General features: G+C 33.2%; 1 protein-coding gene and 1 pseudogene across 1 annotated transcript in view; one reads left to right on the top strand and one right to left on the bottom strand.

The window, feature by feature from the left end:
- LOC134696488 (perivitellin-2 67 kDa subunit-like) overlaps window positions 1-21,220 on the top strand; it is a 72,469-nt pseudogene that overhangs the window by 35,011 nt on the left and 16,238 nt on the right.
- The window catches only part of LOC134696425 (uncharacterized), a 32,592-nt gene continuing 12,678 nt past the window's right edge, over window positions 1,307-21,220 (bottom strand). Inside the window, exons 3-7 of the mRNA XM_063558226.1 lie at window positions 18,626-18,853; window positions 18,096-18,221; window positions 4,610-6,984; window positions 2,246-2,412; window positions 1,307-1,806 (exon numbers count right to left, since the gene is read on the bottom strand). Coding sequence (XP_063414296.1) covers window positions 1,551-1,806; window positions 2,246-2,412; window positions 4,610-6,984; window positions 18,096-18,221; window positions 18,626-18,853 — 3,152 coding nt within the window. The 3' untranslated portion in view covers window positions 1,307-1,550. The remainder of the gene's footprint in view (window positions 1,807-2,245; window positions 2,413-4,609; window positions 6,985-18,095; window positions 18,222-18,625; window positions 18,854-21,220) is intronic.

Raw genomic sequence — 21,220 nt, 5'->3', positions numbered from 1 at the left:
TAAAAAAATACACAAGACTAACAATGGCTACGGGTTCTTCACTTGGGAAAGGCGCAAAAGTTCAATAGGGGGATACATATGTTTCGTGAAGAGTAAAAGGGTAATAAATTCAACAAGTAGTTTCTTCAATTTTATTCGATTTATAAATTTTGTCTTGCTGATCATTTTTTGCTTATTTCAGTTTCTACCTATAAAGTAAAGTTTTTCAGATATTAGACAAAAACAAATAAAAACGTCATTAAAGGTCAATTACTCCAATATGGAGTTGTCTGAGGATTTTGGCCATGTATGATTTTATGTAAAGATCTGGTTTGCTGAATATTTTTGCCTGATTTATAACTTTCAAGATGAAAATAGCAAAATGCATCATTCAATAGCAATTAATCATTTGCGACGACAACTAATAGTTATCAAAGGTACCAGGTTTTCAATGTAATATGCCAGACACGCGTTTCGTCTACATAAGACTCATCAGTGACGCTCAAAAAAATTAGTTAGAAAACCAAACAAGTACAAAGTAAAAGAGCATTGATGACCCAAAATGCCAAAAAGGTTGTACCATATACAACTAAGGTTATATATGCCTGGGGTAAGAAAATCCCCAGTATTTCGAATTATTCATTCTTTTGCAAACAGTAAATTATAAAAATTACCATATCATTGATATGCATGTCATCCCCGAGGTGCTGACTACTGAGCTGGTGATTCCCTCGACGACGAAACGTCAACAGTTTTAATTTAAAAAGACAATAGGTAAATATCATCATTTTGACTATTTATAGCCCTGTCCGATCTTCTGTATGGATACATGTAGCGGGGAAAGCTTTTTTTTTTTTAAATTATTGCCAAACTTTAATCCGTATGCTGTCATGTCGGCCATGTAAGATTGGCAGTTGAAATCATCGCACACATTTTTCCGACTGTATACCTTAATACATCAAAATTGTGGAAAAGTTTTATCAAAACTGGTCTCACAGTTTCATAGGAGATAGTTTTGTAAAAATTAACGACGACGGATTAGGACGACAAACGTCGACGACAACGACGAACAATGCTTGCCAAATAAAACAAAGCTCAATTGCTACTTTGGGCAATTTCAGGAATATAAAAAAATAGAGGAACAACAACTGATCTTAATTTTACGTAATGTATCTCAATAATAATCTATATAAGTATACTACATAACAATAAATGGGTTAACATAATAAACAGAGACAGTAAACAATACTTTGTAAAACTCTATTATAAATATGTTCACTTTGGAAATTTTTGATTTTCATTATTTTTTAAGAATATATGTTGCTGAAATATTTTCCTCAATTTAAAAACAATGTTGTGTATATCAGTTAATTCATTCATTCGTCGTTAAAACATAAAGACTGTCTAATAGAGAAAGAATCCAATAATTTTCATATTATAACGCTACATGGCAAATATGTGAAGTTGGTTTTTTTTTGTGTGATGCTATACAAGCTTAAGTAAGAATTATTATTTTATTTATTTTTAAATGCAATCAACTAGCATTTTTGTAATATCAGACATGGCAGTGTTTATGTTTTATTGCCCTTGACCGACAGAAGTCGAACTTTTTCTTTGTCCAGTTCTAATCGTTCTTCCTCCACTTCAAGTCTTCTTTTGTCTACATCAAGTCTCTCAATTTCCACCTTAAGAAACTTCTCTTGCATCTCTTCGATTTTAGCTACAACATTCTTTTCAAGTCGATCAAGTGTTGAAATGATTTGTTTTCTTTCTTGAGATTTCTCTTCCATAGCCATATCGTCATTTGGTGTTGTGACATAGTCGCCCCTAAATAATGAAAATGTATAAATATGAACCTTACTGTGATAGTATTTCTATTCCGTAACAGAAAGACCTCCAGGTATTCCAATACCTTGCGAGTTTAAAATACCTTACTTGTTTGGCTTTATAAATATTTTGATATGAGCGTCACTGATGAGTCTTATGTGGACAAATCGCGCGTCTGGCGTACTTAATTATAATCCTGGTACCTTTGATAACTATTTGCCTCAAACATTACAACAGTACTCATACGAAGTATTAATTGAAAAGACAATATAAACCCTCAGAGAAAACCATAACCTTTTGTGCAATGCTAAAATATGAATACATAATATCGACAGTATAAAAGTTGTCGCAAACAAAAGTAATACATGTTTTTTAATGTTTTGATTAAGAATGTTGAATTGTTTATCACTTGATTGTAAAAGAAACTGTTGCATATTACCTCACGCTATTGATGTTATCTGTGGAACTTTGTGTTTTATCGGACAATTCTTCAACTTTTTGTTCATCTTTATCATTTGTATCTGTGTCTTCATTACTTGCATTTGTGCTACTAACGTTGCAAGTGGCCATTTTATTGTCGAGACCATCTGAAAGCCGTTTTGATTTCTGAGAGAGAGAAAACATATTTTGGTATGATTGTCAATTAGACAACTATCCACCAAGTTTAAAATAATGTGGCTGTAAGTATTTATATGCAACAGAACAGCCTTCGACAGTAACAAAAGTCCATACCGTATGCTTGTAGTCAGCCATTAAAGGCCGGACATTAAAAATATGAATCAATTCTATTGAGAAAACTACAGGCCTTATCTATAAAAAGCAAGTTACGAAAAATAAACATGACAAACATCAGCAAAAAACAACAACTGAACTACAGGCTCCTGACATGCAGAATATGGAAGAGTTGAAAATGTGTGTGAGTGCTCAACCCTACTACATGGCAGACAGAGTTGTAACAGCACAATTAAGAACAAAAATTGAAAATCGTTGAAAACGTTTAACTGGGCAAATCGATACAACAAAAACATCAAACAAAATGACAGAACGTGGAATGGTATATCTCTATCCCTTATCTTTAACAAACAAAGTAAAGATCTGGGAGTATTTGTAGTTACTGGCAGCTAATTCAAAGTCAAAAACAACTAAAAAAAACGTGTATCTCAAGACTAGTCTAGTTAAACCCACGGTGTTGGGAATAAAAAGAATTAATAGAACAGATTAGAAAAGTTTAACAAAAAAGATAAAATCTACAAAAAAAAGAATAAGAACGCAAAATCAAAGCAAATAATAAGAAAACCCCGCAGTAGTTGTCGAAACGCATAACAAGTGCTTTTGAAAGAAAATAAACCTTCGAGGAGATTACACGCTGAAGAAACTAAAAAAAAAAGCGTATTCAAGGATAAATACAAGAGGTAATAAAAGAAAAGACAAAACTCAGGTTTTGCTTTGTTTGAGGGATTTATCACCACAGTTTTAGAACAGTTACAGAATTGTATGACTTGGAAATTCACAAACAAAACATATCGTTCTAATTATGCAATGATTGTTACATTTCTGTTGAAAGGATCGTTTGACGTCTTTCATGTGCACACGTCAAATCATTTTCGTTTCTTTAAGTATTGTGATTTAATGACAGAATTAACGTGGATTTATTGGTAAGTATATATCTTCCATTTCTTATAGTAGCTTGTTTGGGAATCTTTTGATTACTAGTAACTTGAAGTCATTTTAACAAACTGCTGGTTGTCAACTTTAAAAAGATAATAGTTTTGAGCAACAAGACGGGTGGTATAAGTAGAGTGGTATATGTTACCCTTCCGGAGGGCATGTTATCAACCCTGGTTTGTATGGGGTTCGTTCGTGTTGCTCGATTTTTAATGTTGTGTTTTGTATACTGTAGCTGACTTTTTTCATCCTGAATTGTCAGTTTACCTTCGACTTGCAATTGTATCTTTTCCTCTCTTTATAAGGAAGCGATGCAAAAATATGTTCATACTTATATATATGTGAGATACTATCGATGAGAAAGCATAATCCAAATATATGTGCACAAAACGTATTTTTCATTTACCGTAAGACAAATACGTAGTAACAAAAGGTTCACAGTAATGTTATTTAGATCTTTGACTACTTTTTAAACATAAAATACAACAATAAAAAATTTGAAATGATGCCAGTGATAACTTTAGATGTGTGTAGCGTGTGATTGTCGGAAAACTAACAGTTTATTAGATTTTCAAAAATAAATGCTGCAATAGCAGTGGTATTAGTGCACAAAGACAACTCTAAATCCACGTTATAATTTGTAAAAGGTAAACGATTATAGGTTAAAGTACGGCCTTCAACGGGGAGCCTTGGCTCACACCGAACAACAAGCTACAAAGGGTCATAAAACGTCTATCATAACGCGTTAATTTTCAAGTGAGGCAAAAACTTCTTGATGTTATCACTTATCAGGTTTAATATACTAGTAGTACTTGAGTGGCGTAAACTTACCATCTGGAAAACATTGAAAGTCAGCTTGTAACAAAGGAGCATCATAGGTTTGAGATATTAACTCGGGACCATTTCATTTCTTTCGACTAGGTTTTGTGACATATGTATTTTATCTGAACGAAATATTATCAGATCTTTCGTTATGCTCTGTTTAATTAACTGTGAAGTTTGTGACGTTATGATAAACTAGTGTTTCGTCGCAGAATGATTTTGATCACTTTGAAATAACGACTGAAGACACCCATAAGTGCTGTTTCAAGAAATTGTTATAGTACTGTATATGTTTTCTAAGTTTAATCATTCTTACCTCTTTACGAAGATTTTCAATAGAGTTTTCTATAAATTTTTTCTGTTCATCTTGAGTAGCTTGCCTCAGTACCTTTTGACTGAAATCTTCTGCCAATACAAAGTCTTCGACTTCACCTTTTTGATAACAAAATCGAACAAAGCTTTTATACGCTTTAAGTTTGTAGCGGGTTGGTAGTTCTTGTTTCTCAAAGGCCATTTTGAAATGATGTTTTGCCTTTTCGGCGCGCGGTGATACAACTGCCATGTACGTTTCTGCAATGTCTAAATGAACGCTTGTTAAAGCTATCCAAGGCTCCATTTCCGAAAGGATAGATTCCATTTTATCACAATGAAATAATGCTTGTTGTATGTAATGTTCTTTTTCATTCGGAACTAGCTCAGATAGAACCAGATTACTCATGCGTAATATATTCTGTATCATACATCTTTGATAAAGATCATAGTTCTTACACATTTTCAAAACCCCGAAGTCAAAATATAGTTTTTCACTACCAGAATTTATCATTTCATTTAAAGTTTCAACTACTTCAAAAGTTATTTCTTTACTTTTCAGTCGGCGCATAAAATAATAAATCCCACCTCTTTTTGTCAAAATATATCTTACAGAATGAAGATTCGTACTAATTTCCTTAATGTAGTCATCAAGTTTTGCGGCAATGTTCAAAGCATAATGATATTCATGCAAAGCTTCCCTGTTAACCCTATATTCAGGTGTATGTGTTTTAGAATCAATTAAGCTATCTTCATTTTCGTCTTTTGCCTCGTCAATAAATACCATATTTTTACTATGGTTATACATGATGGTTGCAAATAACTCAGCAAGAAAAATTTCTTTAACATCTTCTAAAGGCAAGATAACTTTGCAGTCTATGAGTTTCTGTAAACACTGCTCAGGAATTTGATTTTTAGGAATATCTGTTTCACTTAGTTTACCGTATTCCCTTAACAACCGAATATCTCTACAACTTCTATATTTCATCAGAACAAATTTCTTTATCATATCATCGGGAATTTCTCTTGCTTTCCTAGTCAGCGTCCGAAATAGTTCACTGGATTTTGATTTGATCTCATCGTTGCCTCTCAGGAAATTTTCAACGCTCGACATATCCACGTTACGTTCCTTTAATCCTTCGTATATTTTGAGTTCGTGAGGAATCAGTTTAAGCAAAAACATTTTTGCCTTTTTGAAGAAGTAATCGGCAGATACTTGTGTGTTTCCATATAAGTGAAATGTGACGGCCACGCTGCAACATAGGTAGCATTCAAAAAGTTTTGTTTCGAAGCAACTATCTCCACCATTTTTCTCAAGACTCCTCAATAAACAACATGCATGCTCAAGAAACTTTACATTTCGATTCATTGTTTCCGTAAGTCTCGCATCATTGTCAATATAATAACAAAAATGTCGCAACAAAAATAAACGCTCTTCTTGTCTTTTGCTCTCAGATTTACGCTTGTCCAAAAACCAAACTGTAACGCTATGGAAAGCTATAATACGCGTGACTCCTTTTCCACTGATGGCTGCCAGTGAATAGTCATGTAAAGCAGCTAACAGAGTATTTACGTCGGTCTCTGTTGATGAGGAATCATATTCTAACAAGCTTTCTAACAATTGAATAGGGATGGTGTTGTTGTTTAGATAAGGTATGTATTGCAAAAGTGTTTTGGAACTCTCTGGTAAATCTTTTTCTAGATTTTCTAACGTGAGAATGTATGATGCATCAAACTTTTTACCCTCTGTAGAAATTTCATGTGCTTGTTTTTGCAGCTCTGACCAATTTCTGTTGTATTGACCAATGCTTGTTTTTGTAATTCGTATGTATGACGCTGCTAGAGCCAGACACAGTGGTAAGTAGTCCATTTTATTCGCTAATTCCTTGATTTCGCATATTTCTGTAGGGTCATTAGTATTATTGTCCAGTTTGAATAATTCTATTACCTCATTATCCGTCATTTTAGAAACTTCTGTTCCGTATTTGTGCGTAAGCATTGGTGAATACCGATGCTGTGACGTGCCTATGACATATATGTTTTTGGCAATAATGAAATATTCCATCATCTCATGAACCTCTTGCGCAGTTTTGGGTGATTCCATATCGTCCATTATAATCAAATGCGTATGTTGTGTGTACTCGTCTTCAGTCAACTTTTTATAAACCCGATCAAACATCATTCGAATACATTCATTTATGTCAGATTCGCTGTATCTTATGACTTCGCGTATGCCAAGACGTAACATCAAATTTGTATAAGACAAATGCATTTCCCGGGTGGACTTGCAATGTACTCTCCATACTATGGATTGCTGATGTTCTTTTCTAAATTTATTTGCAAAGTGAAATGCATTTTGCGATTTCCCTGCTCCAGGTGGTCCTGTAATAGAGTATACGTAGTGTTGTTATTTTTTTGGGTGAGCTCTTTATGGTAAATATTGAACCAACGGTTTCATTGATATAACAATTCAAAATTCAATTAGTTTCATCGGTTCATTTTTTGTTTGTTTGTTTGTTTGTTTGTTTGTTCTCCCTCTTGTTTTTTATTTTGCTCTGTGGCCTACGGAATTTAAGATTTTACTGATCTTGTTTAAGTTTTTGTTTAACTGAATATAAACGTATGTCCAAACGTATAACTTAACTCTGACAAGAGTTCATACCTACACTTAATGGAAATTTCATTTAAAAAAATATGTATGTTATGCCAGAACTGATGTATTAAGCTAGTGTAATGCATATGAAACAAACAAAACCACAAGCACAGGTGAAATATATTACATTTCATTATGCAAAATTTATGAAAGATATGAAAATAATATCTCAGTAACTAATAAAATACATTAGTACACTACCAATAATTTACCCACACTTTTTTGGTACATTTCTACCCTCGTACATATCAGTACTGTTAGGAAAGACTGAAAATTTATAATGTTATACTTTCAATGAAATCAGTACTGATTTTGTCAGTACTATTTCAGTACTGATTTTTTCAGTACTGTTTCAGTACTGATTTCGTCAGTACTGTTTCAGTACTGATTTTGTCAGTACTGTTTCAGTACTGATTTTAACAGTACTGTTTCAGTACTGATTTTGTCAGTACTATTTCAGTACTGATTTTTTCAGTACTGTTTCAGTACTGATTTTGTCAGTACTATTTGAGTACTGATTTTTTCAGTACTGTTTCAGTACTGATTTTGTCAGTACTATTTCAGTACTGATTTTGTCAGTACTATTTCGGTATTGTTATTTTCAGTACTGTTTCAGTAGATTTGGTGTTGTTAATCTTTTTAACTTGAAGGTGTATTGTTTCAAAAAATATTTGGAACTGAAAACTTTTAAACTAGGTAAGTATAGTATGCTATATAATAATTGTGGCATATTTTGTATCTTTTGTAGACATCTCTGATTAAGTGTTTATCATTAGAGAAGTTTTTACAATGTGCATCTCAGTACAATTGGTATCCAAATATAGGTTTGATAATTCTGTGACAATATTATTATTATCCTTTTATATATATATATATATAGCTGGTTACGTTTTTCTCTTTGACTATATCACCCTGCTGCGCAGATTTTTTTTAGCGACGTGAACATGACCAAGGAAAATTATCAAGCTTACTCTCGTCTATCGAAAAACTATTGAAGCGAAGGAGAAAACAACAGAAATGAAGCAAGATAAGCAGTTTATCGGATTTTACCCATTAGGAGCACCTGAATTCACTCCCGGTTTTTAATGGAGTTCGTGTTGTTTTTATATATGTATTTTTCAAAGTGTTGTTGTAAATGTCCTTTCGTTTTGTGATTCTTTGCTTACTTCTTGATTTTGATTGTGACTGTCTTTCAGTGTTTATAAAAATAATACGCACTCGACATCAGGGAGATTCACACTGTGGTTCGAGGCTGATATTTTACAGTATCAATGTGTATAATAGCGCATAATTTATATATCATTTTTTGGTATTTTGCTATTGCTTAAAATATGTTGTAATTAATGCAGTCATATGTTACTATGTTAGGCAATGCATTATAATCAACACAAAACAATGTCTCGATTCCCTTATTTTTAATCATAACTGGAATTTCTTTTATTTATCATAACCATTTTTTGATATATAATAAAACATTCAATGTCATACCAACATGTAAAGTTTGTGGCAAAAATCTCTGTCATTTTCATGCCCCTTGGTTATTTTATGACCCTTTAAAGCTCATAAAAAAAACAATCAAAGAAACAATTAATTTTGCATGTATCATGTTTCATTGCTCTCCCCCTATGCCATCTTTTCTTTGGAATGCTTTGTTGAATGTCAGTTTCCTGGCTCTTTTCCTCAATTCAGTCCCGGATATGATGTGTCTTTTTACATGTACAATGGTAATTCAAGAGGACACTTTAGTTCTAATATGAGCTCATTTTAAGCATCCACCTTTAATGTTTTGGTACTTGTACGAAACTTAGGATTCAATGGTTCATGATTAAATGTTGGGTTTTCTTTCTGATGAGTGCCATATTGATACATCATTTTGTTTATAGGACTTCAATTTTCACATTGAACATTCCCATGTCTGCTCCTGTCTCCATTGCTGTTTATCATTCTGAGGAAAGAAAATGTAATGAATTTATAAAGGCTACTATAAATTTTCTTATGTTAAAACTTTCCTCATTTCTGTGTTATGTAAAAATAAAAAGAATGCACAATTATGGAAGGGAATGGTCTGACATCAAAATTTACTTATTACTTTATATACTACCAGAGTAATGGACTGGACTTCTGATACTACATATATATATTATAATCAATCAAAGTTGAAATTTGTTTCTAAATTAAAAAAAAAAAGGAAAATATGATAATTTAATTAATCATCATCAAAGTATTGGTGTTTGCCAGTGGCAAGTATTTCATACACGTGTAGCTTTAACCATCGGTCTATTTATGTGCTCTTTATAATAAGATCCGTGAAACAACGACAAAAGACATTTAAATATATACTAACTACTTTATACAAAAGTACATTAATGTTTAATAGATTGAAGTGGAAATTCAATTTAATTGAAAATTTATCGTACATAGTCATATATGTAGCACCAGAGATGTTATACATCTATCTATGGTAGCACACATAAACGTGTCCGATTCCTCCAAAACGCGTCAATGTGACGTCAAAAATTTGATAAACATGTCAAATTGCATTGGCGAAACCACTTCTGCGGGAAGACGGTCGAGCAGTACCCTCATAGACATACATTTTGTAAAAAGTCATTTAGGCATCACCGGATAATATTAAAACAATAGAATTTACTTACTATTAAACGATGATTTAAACTTTACAAAACATATTAAATGAAATGTTAATGGTTTTTTTTCTAAATACGCATGACATATTTGCCACTGGACATTAAGTAATCAATAGTTAATTATGTGTTGTAAACTTAGCCTGCAGTTATGCTTGTTATGAATTACCTATGCTGAACAAACTAATGCTTATCAATGACATACAGTAAACATGGTCAAGCACCGGGAAAAAATACAATATAAAATGTACATGATGTATTAGTTTTCTAAATTGTGAAGTACCTCTGTCTGAACTTTATCAAATAATAATCATATGGATAAAGAAAATCATAAATTAAAGAGCTTCAAATAAAAATAACTTTTTATTGTGCAATTTTTTTTAAAAACCAGACTTATAGTCTGTGTCTGCAAGCAGAAGAAAGAGTGCACAGTGTAGCATACCTTGGACATTTGTCTGTACGGATTACTAAACCTTTCCTCCAGATTTTTTTGGCACCTGCTTCGACTTTTTTTTCTAATCATTTATAATCCAACCGAACAATACGGGTTCTATCGTATCCCACACCATTAATATTGAATTGCGTTTTTACTTTACAGAGTATCATTGGGGTATATGAGTTTTGAAATATTCTGGCGTTTTTAACCGGACACATTCTTAAATTATCGGACACGTTTTTGAGATTGTAACAATACAAAAAAAGTTATTGTCCTAAGTCAGGAGTTTGGTATTCAATAGTTGGTTTTCCCGCTTGAATGGTTTTACACTAGTAAATTTTATTGAGAGCCTTCAATGGTTGTCGTCTGTATATGTGGTTTATAAGTGTTTCTCGTTTCTCGTTTTTGTATAGATTAGACCGTTGGTTTTGCCGTTTGAATATTTTACCGTGGCACTAATAATTTCTGGAGCCCTTTCTGTTAGGTGTGAGCCAAGGCTCCGTGTTGAATTGCCGTACCTTGACTATAACTGTTTACTTTTATAAATTGTCACTTGGATGGAGAGTTGTCTCATTGGCACTCATACCACATTTTCCTATATCTATAGACCATTGGTTTTCCAGTTTGAATGTGGTGAGGTTAAACATGCTAGGGTCTTCCCCCCTAAACCTGGAACAGAGTTGTAACCGTACTACATAACAACAAACTATAAAATTCAGTTGAAAAAGGCTTATTTAACTTTAAATAACATGAATGCAAATAGAAATACATCTCAGTAACAAAAACAAAATGGACGTTACCGTTACCCAACAAAAAAAGTCACTAAATACAGATCTGAGAGTACTTGCAGTTACTGACAGCTAGTTAAAAGCCACTAACAACTAATAACAACAAGAGTGCACACACTGAAATGTCTCGCCCTCTTTACTAATCCTTGATACTATCTTGATAGACCTTAAGGTCAAGTTACAGTAAATGGGCTATGTCTTAGATTTCAGTAAAATTTGGCATACAACTCTGGCTCGATGAACTTCAACTGAAAATCGAAATAATAATGCATTTATCTCAATAAACATTTGAAATATTACTGATTGAATTCTTACAAAATGGGTGAACATTTGCATAGAAAGCACATAAAATCGGCGAAAACCCTTCTAAAATTTGTCTTAAAATCGCCAAATCTCTAATTCTACTCCATAGATTTTTCTTAAAAAAATGTGTTGTCGATACAAAAATTTCCGTTATGATGATGCAAAATAAAGATAGGGTCACCGACTTCGTTTTTACAGCATACATCATTCAAAGTTGCGTTCTTTGAGAAAAAATCCAACAAAACGTCGAAATAATCGTAACGTTATCGCGTTGCAGGCCGTAAAACGTTGATTTTTGACGTTTTTCACTACCAACAAGGTAACCAATTGATTATTAGACAAAATACGAAGTCGGTGACCCTACGATTATTTTATATCATTAAAACAGAAATTTATGTGTCAACAATAGATAGTTTTTTTAAGAAAAATCTATGGATTAAAATTAGGGATTTGGTGATTTTAAGACAAATTTTAGAAGGTTTTTCGCCCATTTTATGTGCTTTCTATACAAATATTCACCCATATGAAAAGAAATCAATCTGCAATTTTTCAGATAATAAAAGAGATAAATGTATTATTTTTTCGAATTTCAGTTGTAGCTCAACGAGCCAAGGTTGTTTGCAATTTTTTAGCAAAATCTGCGACATAGCCCATTTACTATTCCTTGACCTTAATATAAAGCTTTATTACAACTGTCACATAAACTCAACATTAACCAAGAAAATTAAAACATTGATCAATGAACCATGGAAATGAGGTCGAGGTCAGATAAACCATGCCAGGCAGACATGTACAGCTAACAATTCTTCAATATTACAAATATAGTTGACTTATTGCTTATAAATAAAGAAAAACAGACCAAAACACAAACACTTAAAACTTAGCAATGGACCTTGAAAATGAGGTCAAGGTCAAATAAAACCTGCGTAACCGACATATAGATCATAAAATATTTCCATACACCAAATATAGTTGACCTAATGCATATAGTATTAGAAAAATAGACCATAACTAAAAAAACTTAACTTTGACCACTGAACCATGAAAATGAGGTCAAGGTCAGATGACACCTGTCAGCTAGACATGTACACCTTACAATCATTCCATACACCAATTATAGTAGACATATTGCATATAGAATAAGAAAAACAGACCAAAACACAAAAACTTAACTATAACCACTGAACCATGAAAATGAGGTCAAGGTCAGATGACACCTGCCAGTTGGACATGTACACCTTACAGTCCTTCCATACATCGAATATACTAGACCTATTGCTATAGTATCTGAGATATGGACTTGACCACGAAAACTTAACCTTGTTCACTGATCCATGAAATGAGGTCGAGGTATATACGTTTTATAAGTTGCACATTTTTGTATTTTTTTTTGCCTTTTAAATCTTTCTGTTCGGACACCATATAAGTCCGACACCACAATAGCCTGACGCCCTATTAAGCTGGGGTCACACATTCACGATTTTTACTACCGTCCTCGACAGGACCATTCCCGATTAAAATTTATTAAAAGTCTGATCAAGATCCTGTGAATCGTGGATGGAAATTCAAACTTAAATCAAAATTTGTAAAAAAAAATAATTTGATCACGACAACAATCAGATAGTGTTCAGGAAGCGACGATATTCAACCGTTTCTAAGCGAATTAGTCCCGATCATCCCGTTCTTAATCCGCTTCTAACCCGATTTGAATTTTTCGCCGGGTAAAGTTCGACCGAATATGTCACGACTTCGTCCCGACTCTACCGAACGTAATCCGACAGTGATCAGACAGTGACCAGACAGTGAACCGACGCTAACGGAAGATATCCGTTAATAAACTGTCGGCATATTCGGGATGATCAGGTACTGTCGGAATTAATCCCATCACGGTCCGCTCTATCGCATTGCAAACGGCTTTGTCTGGTCTCAGTCGTATTGTATTCTATAATTGTCGGGACTCTGACGTGGGTTTCATTGATTTATTTCGTATTAATAACGGGACTGTTTCGGAACGGTTTTCGACAAAAAACGGTTCGAAATCGATAAGATCTGGATGCAATCTGGACTCAATCGGCAGAAAAACAACTATGAAAAATTACTCCAGATCATTCCCGTTCCACAAGACACCGTCCAGAATACACAAGACGTTGTTCGGAATTCGATCCGATACAGCAGAATCTGTCACGACATAGCCACGATTGTAATCCGACTAGACAAAATCGGCTGATTTGTCCCGAATGTTACGGGATGCACCTAACTGTCGGGATGCTTTGCCGAACTATTCGGACCCTTCCCGACCCGTAAGAATCTGTTACGAACTAAAACGACTGCGTTCAGACAATGATAGGACATTCCAGATAATTGAGGATACTAATCCGACTTTAACACTTTTCGTGTCGTATTGCTGTCTGATCTCAAACGGGAGCAATAATCGGCAATGTGTGAACCCCGCATTAGTCCGACGACCCATTGGACCGACACACGAATATTAGTAATCCGACACATAATTATTGAGCAATACTTTGTATGAATAATATTTATATTTCAAGAGGATAATCCCAATAGTTTAAAATGATCCTACTGAGATTCCTCAAAAAAATAACATATTGGAGTACATGTGTTAAAAATTTGCTTAATGTCCAGTGGCAAATATTACATGCATGTTCAAAACAATTGTTAAATAAGTACAATAGGTAAGTCCTGTAAAAGATGTCATCTGGGGTGAAAGAAGGTCAATGAAACTTGGACTGCCACTGGACAACGAAAGCATATTGAAATTTGAAGGTGGACAGGAATTTGCCCTCCTGCATATTCAGACAAAAGGTCACCCATGGCCTCTAAAAGAGTTGTTGCAATAGTTATTAACCTGCAGAGATCATGGCACTCTCTTTCTATACATGCTATATGAGGCATCCGATTAAAGGTGACCAATCTTACATTTGTTGAAAATTAAACATCCCGCACAATTTTACTACCAATGTTTTTACTGTTTTTACTGTATCACATAAACATTATCCGTTGTGATGACAGACTTGCACTTCTGGTGACATTTTCTTAGTGAGAATGTGTTCACATATGGAACAAATCTTGTCCTTATGTCCCACGTAAGTGTCATCAATAACTCCTGAACCACTTTACAGAATTTTGTAAATCATCGATACAATCTTTATCTCATGATGTATTTTTTCAAAGGACAATTACAAAGTGTTACGTCCATAATTAAAACCATAACATGCATGTTGGGAAAAACAACTTTTTTATAAATGCATGCAAAGTATTTGATGCAGTATGATCTATTGTTATAGGTATCTAAAAATGGATCCCACCAGAACACAAAGACTAAGTCTATGAGTAAAATAAAGTTTTAGATTAACGACTAAAAATTGTCATGAACAGATAAAATATGAGATAGAGATAGAACTGGTATGAAAGGCGACAGTAGAACATTGACATAATTTGAAAGGTAGGTATATATATATATAGTTTTACACTCAATTATGATTTTTTTAAAGTAAGTATTTGCAATTATTCCTATAATTTTATTTCAATATCATGAACTGTTGTAGTGTGTTCATATGACAACAAACCAACAACGAGCAAATTCAAAAGAATAAAGAGTAGAAATACAATTCTTCAACAATTGAAAGATATCATTAAAGTTAACAAAAAAGTCTACGGGAAGTACATATTCGTACACACAACTTCTCATTTAACTGTTTCACAGATTGCATTGATATTGTGCTCGAATAATCAGATTATATTAATACATATGTGTTTTGGTGCCGATCCAAAGATGTCAGAGTGTTACAGCAGGACATAGTTGAACTTAGAAACCTAAAGGAAATATAAACAAACATCTCCTTCTCTGTAACCGAATAACAGATTTAAAAAATAGTAATATATTATAATGAGAATTTCCACTGGTACTAATAATGAAAAAATTCACAAAAAGAATACTTTTATTAATTTTTTAAACTATTGCATAGTGTATAAAATAATAAAAAGTTGTAGGATTGTCACTGAGACAACTACATATATATGTATCCACCAAATTTGAGACGATGTGAATGTGAACAATAATATTCAACTGTGCAGACTTCAACAATGAGAAAACCCATACCGTATTGTCGGCTACAAAAGACTATGACATAAACAATATATGAAACAATTTAATTTAGAAAAATTAACGACCTAATTTATAACAAAACAAATTAAAAATGTTAAAAGTGCAGCCCGTATTGAAAACATGTAGATTTGCCATGAACTCAGACTTGGGACGCTAAAATTCTTCTCCAAATCGTATAAGATCAGGCCCTGAAGTCATAAAAAAAATTATCAGTGCCCGGAGAAAAAAAATCGTGGTCGAAAATTGAAATCCAGCATTTTGATTGGTTGATTTGTTGATTTTGGAGTTTGAGTAAATAACTGACTCGAAAGTTTAATGACTTCAAGGCCAGTTTTCAAGTAGGTAAATCAAACATTGTTCCATTTTTTTTCTTTCATTTTTCTCCCTGTATAATATAAACCTTGTATAATTAACGTTATACCACCTTTAGCAATGCATGTACACTGATTCACATTATGTCATGGTTGACCTATGTTTAATCTTATTATTGGACTTTAACAAAATGATAAATGTTATAATCCACTTTTTCCTTTCCAGAAACAAGTTGGCAAAGATATATATCACATGCATAGGAAGAGCAGTGGAAAATAACATTGAAGCAGAATTATGAAACAGTTATTTTAAAAAACATTAAATTGAGAGAGAGAAAAACATATTTTTTTACTGTTTAATGCTGTTCATTCTTAAGATTACTGTTTATTGTATTTGCAATGGAAGTTATTGCAGTTGATAAGAAGATAGAACTAAAAATTTGAGTTCTTCAGCTTGTTTTTATTCAGTCAATAAAAATCAATTTTGAAAAGCAAACCATATATGTTCAAAAATCAAAAAGGTTAATTATGTACCAAATGACCTCCGTCAGACATTAATCAGTCTGTTGGAAATCTTTCTTTAAATTTTTATACTTATTTTACAAAATGTACCTCTGTTTGTATGTCTGTAAGATTCAAATCCATCAGAGATTTCTGAGGAACTACAAACCAAGAGTTTCTGAAAGTCATCAGTCCTCATGTGAACATGCTATACTGAGTAATGTAGTTCTCACCCTTTCAACTCCCCGTTAACGGGATGCCTAAATATTGTAACACCAAATTTCATATATTCTTTTCGTAAAATACGCTCTGCAGTTTTATAGGAAAGAGTACAAGAGTTATGCATACATATATTTAATTTACTATTTACAATACACTCATTACAAGTGAATGAAATTGCAGCATGATTAATGTATACAAAAAAAAAAGAAATCTGTCATTGAATGTATTTAACCATTAAAAATCTTACAATGAGCATATGATTGGAAATTTATTTATGAGAAATTAGACTAAAAAAGTGGTCGTATTCTGAATATTCGCTCAGCTCACAGTAAAAGGAGAAAAACATACACTGTTCAGTCTGAAGGTACTTGTTCATGTAGGGGGACATGTCTTATAGCAGATTCTCTCCTTGTGGTGAACAAGCATGTTAAAAAGGAGCTCAGTGCATTATTGGTCTAGTTCTGTACAAAGTATGTTAATTACATTGTATTTATATCCGAGTATCATGTCCTCTTCCTGCACTTAACTTGCCACTGGATCACATAACATCAATCCATCCACCCATCTTCTCAAAAGTAATATACCGAGTTCCAATGTTCAATATGTTCTGATTTGACTCAAGCAAGATATAAATACATGTAATATGGTATTGTCAAATAGAAGTATTAATAAGTATTAAAAACATAAACCTTATAGACCACACAAGATGCAATTCTGACAATAAATATGACATAAAGCAAGAATATTTTTAAAAAAAAAGGCTAAAGTAACTGTCGAAGAGCTGGATCTAAAGCAAAACCACTTCAACAAAAATCAGAGAAATAAAAAAAAAACATAACGAAAACATTAACATGTCATGATATAGAAAATGAATGGAAATGGGGTTAGTGTCAAAGAGAACAATTAACCCACCCCAAATATACAAAACAACTAGGCATCACTATACAGATACAGTCTGATTTAAAAAGTGTTATAATGAAACAGTACTGAAGAAATCTGTAACGAAACACTACTTACGAAATCAGTACTGAATCATTACTGACGAAATCGGTACTGAAACAGTACTGTCCACATCAGTACTGAAACAGTACTGACAAAATCAGTACTGAAACAGTACTGTCAAAATCAGTACTAAAACAGTACTGTCAAAATCAGTACTAAAACAGTACTGTCAAAATCAGAACTGAAACAGTACTGGCAAAATCAGTACTGAAACAGTACTGAAACAGTACTGTCAAAATCAGTACTGAAACAGTACTGTCAAAATCAGTACTAAAACAGTACTGTCAAAATCAGTACTAAAACAGTACTGTCAAAATCAGTACTGAAACAGTACTGTCAAAATCAGTACTGAAACAGTACTGACAAAATCAGTACTGATTTCATTGAAAGTATAACATTATAAGTTTTCAGTCTTTCCTAACAGTACTGATATGCACGAGGGTAGAAATGTACCAAAAAAGTGTGGGTAAATTATTGGTAGTGTACAGTAACAGTATTTTATTCCGAACCTTTGACAAGAACTGCTCCTTTTCTGGTAATAATTTCCTCCATTCTTCGATAGTTCTCCGTCTCCACAAAGTTCTGAACTATGGTCATCGAATGTGTTGCATAATTTCTTGCAATACCATCAGATTCTTGATAGTAAAAATATTATAATAAAAACATGTATTATAATTGGTTAATAAAAGAGCAAGGTATTCAATATAGGCATGGCATTCTGTGTTTAAAGATTACTATGATTTTCAATTAAAAAAAATGAACCATGTTAATAAAAGGTATATATGCAGGTATTGAATTTTCGACCACGATTTTATATACTTGGTTTAACCATTTGCTAGATATTCACTAATATTGCTTAAGCAGAATACAATACACGTGTAGGATAGATCTGCTTTCATAAATTACGCTAAACAAGCCCGAAGCCTACTTGCTCAACTTACTTTCCTCTTTTTAATCTATTTACAACTAAAAATAAACAATATCCAAGAATTTCATTACATTCTGAATTGAGTAAGAAAAGAATCATATATTTTTTTACCATCTATATTTAGCATTCTAGGTATACAATCGTTATATTGTCGTACAACTGTAGCTAGTGTAGACAATTTGACATCAGTGAACAGTTTTTCTAGTTTAGTAACTTCATTTCTGGTAAAATATTCACGTCTCTCTAGAACTGTTATAAGATCTTTTCCGTCTTTTATATTCTCCCATGTTGCTTTTCCTATTTCAGCGCGTAGCAAAAATTTTATTCCTTTTAAGTCTTCTGAAAGAATAAAAAATAAGTTGAGATTAATTTTGAAAAATTCTTTTTTTTCAGTCCGAAATTGATTTGTTCCTAAAAACTGAAACAGGTTTAAGTCTCATCTTTTAATATGAACAGTTAAAAAAAACAGTATTAGACATTTTTATTTTCTTCCGAAACTTCAAATACCTAAACCAGATTTAAACCAAATAATTACAAACTATTCAAACATTAAAATCTTAAAATGAAATACGTCTTTTGATTGGCGATATAAACTCGCGTAATATCAAGATGTTCGAAGGGATGTCATTGCATGCAATCGTCTTGCCGAACTAGTAATGTTTTATAAAAGTGTTACCTGTAGTTAGCTCTTTTGCTATTTTATTGCACATACTGTCGTAGTCTACGAAGTTCGGCATTTGCCTATCCAGTAATGTTTGATTAAAGTGTTACCTGTAGTTAGCTCTTTTGCTATTTTATTGCACATACTGTCGTAGTCTACGAAGTTCGGCATTTGCCTATCCAGTAATGTTTGATTAAAGTGTTACCTGTAGTTAGCTCTTTTGCTATTTTATTGCACATACTGTCGTAGTCTATACGAAGTCCGGCATTTGCCTATCCAGTAATGTTTGATAAAAGTGTTACCTGTAGTTAGCTCTTTTGCTATTTTATTGCACATACTGTCGTAGTCTACGAAGTTCGGCATTTGCCTATCCAGTAATGTTTGATTAAAGTGTTACCTGTAGTTAGCTCTTTTGCTATTTTATTGCACATACTGTCGTAGTCTATACGAAGTCCGGCATTTGCCTATCCAGTAATGTTTGATTAAAGTGTTACCTGTAGTTAGCTCTTTTGCTATTTTATTGCACATACTGTCGTAGTCTATACGAAGTTCGGCATTTGCCTATCCAGTAATGTTTGATTAAAGTGTTACCTGTAGTTAGCTCTTTTGCTATTTTATTGCACATACTGTCGTAGTCTATACGAAGTTCGGCATTTGCCTATCCAGTAATGTTTGATTAAAGTGTTACCTGTAGTTAGCTCTTTTGCTATTTTATTGCACATACTGTCGTAGTCTATACGAAGTCCGGCATTTGCCTATCCAGTAATGTTTGATTAAAGTGTTACCTGTAGTTAGCTCTTTTGCTATTTTATTGCACATACTGTCGTAGTCTATACGAAGTCCGGCATTTGCCTATCCAGTAATGTTTGATTAAAGTGTTACCTGTAGTTAGCTCTTTTGCTATTTTATTGCACATACTGTCGTAGTCTATACGAAGTTCGGCATTTGCCTATCCAGTAATGTTTGATAAAAGTGTTACCTGTAGTTAGCTCTTTTGCTATTTTATTGCACATACCGTCGTAGTCTATACGAAGTCCGGCATTTGCCTATCCAGTAATGTTTGATAAAAGTGTTACCTGTAGTTAGCTCTTTTGCTATTTTATTGCACAAACTGTCGTAGTCTATACGAAGTTCGGCATTTGCCTATCCAGTAATGTTTGATAAAAGTGTAACCTGTAGTTAGCTCTTTTGCTATTTTATTGCACATACCGTCGTAGTCTATACGAAGTCCGGCATTTGCCTATCCAGTAATGTTTGATAAAAGTGTTACCTGTAGTTAGCTCTTTTGCTATTTTATTGCACATACTGTCGTAGTCTACGAAGTTCGGCATTTGCCTATCCAGTAATGTTTGATTAAAGTGTTACCTGTAGTTAGCTCTTTTGCTATTTTATTGCACAAACTGTCGTAGTCTACGAAGTTCGGCATTTGCCTATCCAGTAATGTTTGATAAAAGTGTTACCTGTAGTTAGCTCTTTTGCTATTTTATTGCACATACTGTCGTAGTCTATACGAAGTTCGGCATTTGCCTATCCAGTAATGTTTGATAAAAGTGTTACCTGTAGTTAGCTCTTTTGCTATTTTATTGCACATACTGTCGTAGTCTATACGAAGTCCGGCATTTGCCTATCCAGTAATGTTTGATTAAAGTGTTACCTGTAGTTAGCTCTTTTGCTATTTTATTGCACAAACTGTCGTAGTCTACGAAGTCCGGCATTTGCCTATCCAGTAATGTTTGATTAAAGTGTTACCTGTAGTTAGCTCTTTTGCTATTTTATTGCACATACTGTCGTAGTCTACGAAGTTCGGCATTTGCCTATCCAGTAATGTTTGATAAAAGTGTTACCTGTAGTTAGCTCTTTTGCTATTTTATTGCACATACTGTCGTAGTCTACGAAGTTCGGCATTTGCCTATCCAGTAATGTTTGATTAAAGTGTTACCTGTAGTTAGCTCTTTTGCTATTTTATTGCACATACTGTCGTAGTCTACGAAGTCCGGCATTTGCCTATCCAGTAATGTTTGATTAAAGTGTTACCTGTAGTTAGC

This window comes from Mytilus trossulus, chromosome 14 (genome assembly GCF_036588685.1).
Source record: "Mytilus trossulus isolate FHL-02 chromosome 14, PNRI_Mtr1.1.1.hap1, whole genome shotgun sequence".
Taxonomy (NCBI): Eukaryota; Metazoa; Mollusca; class Bivalvia; order Mytilida; family Mytilidae; genus Mytilus; species Mytilus trossulus.
Note: the sequence above shows the minus strand (reverse complement) of the source record. Positions and strands in the feature narration are given on the sequence as shown.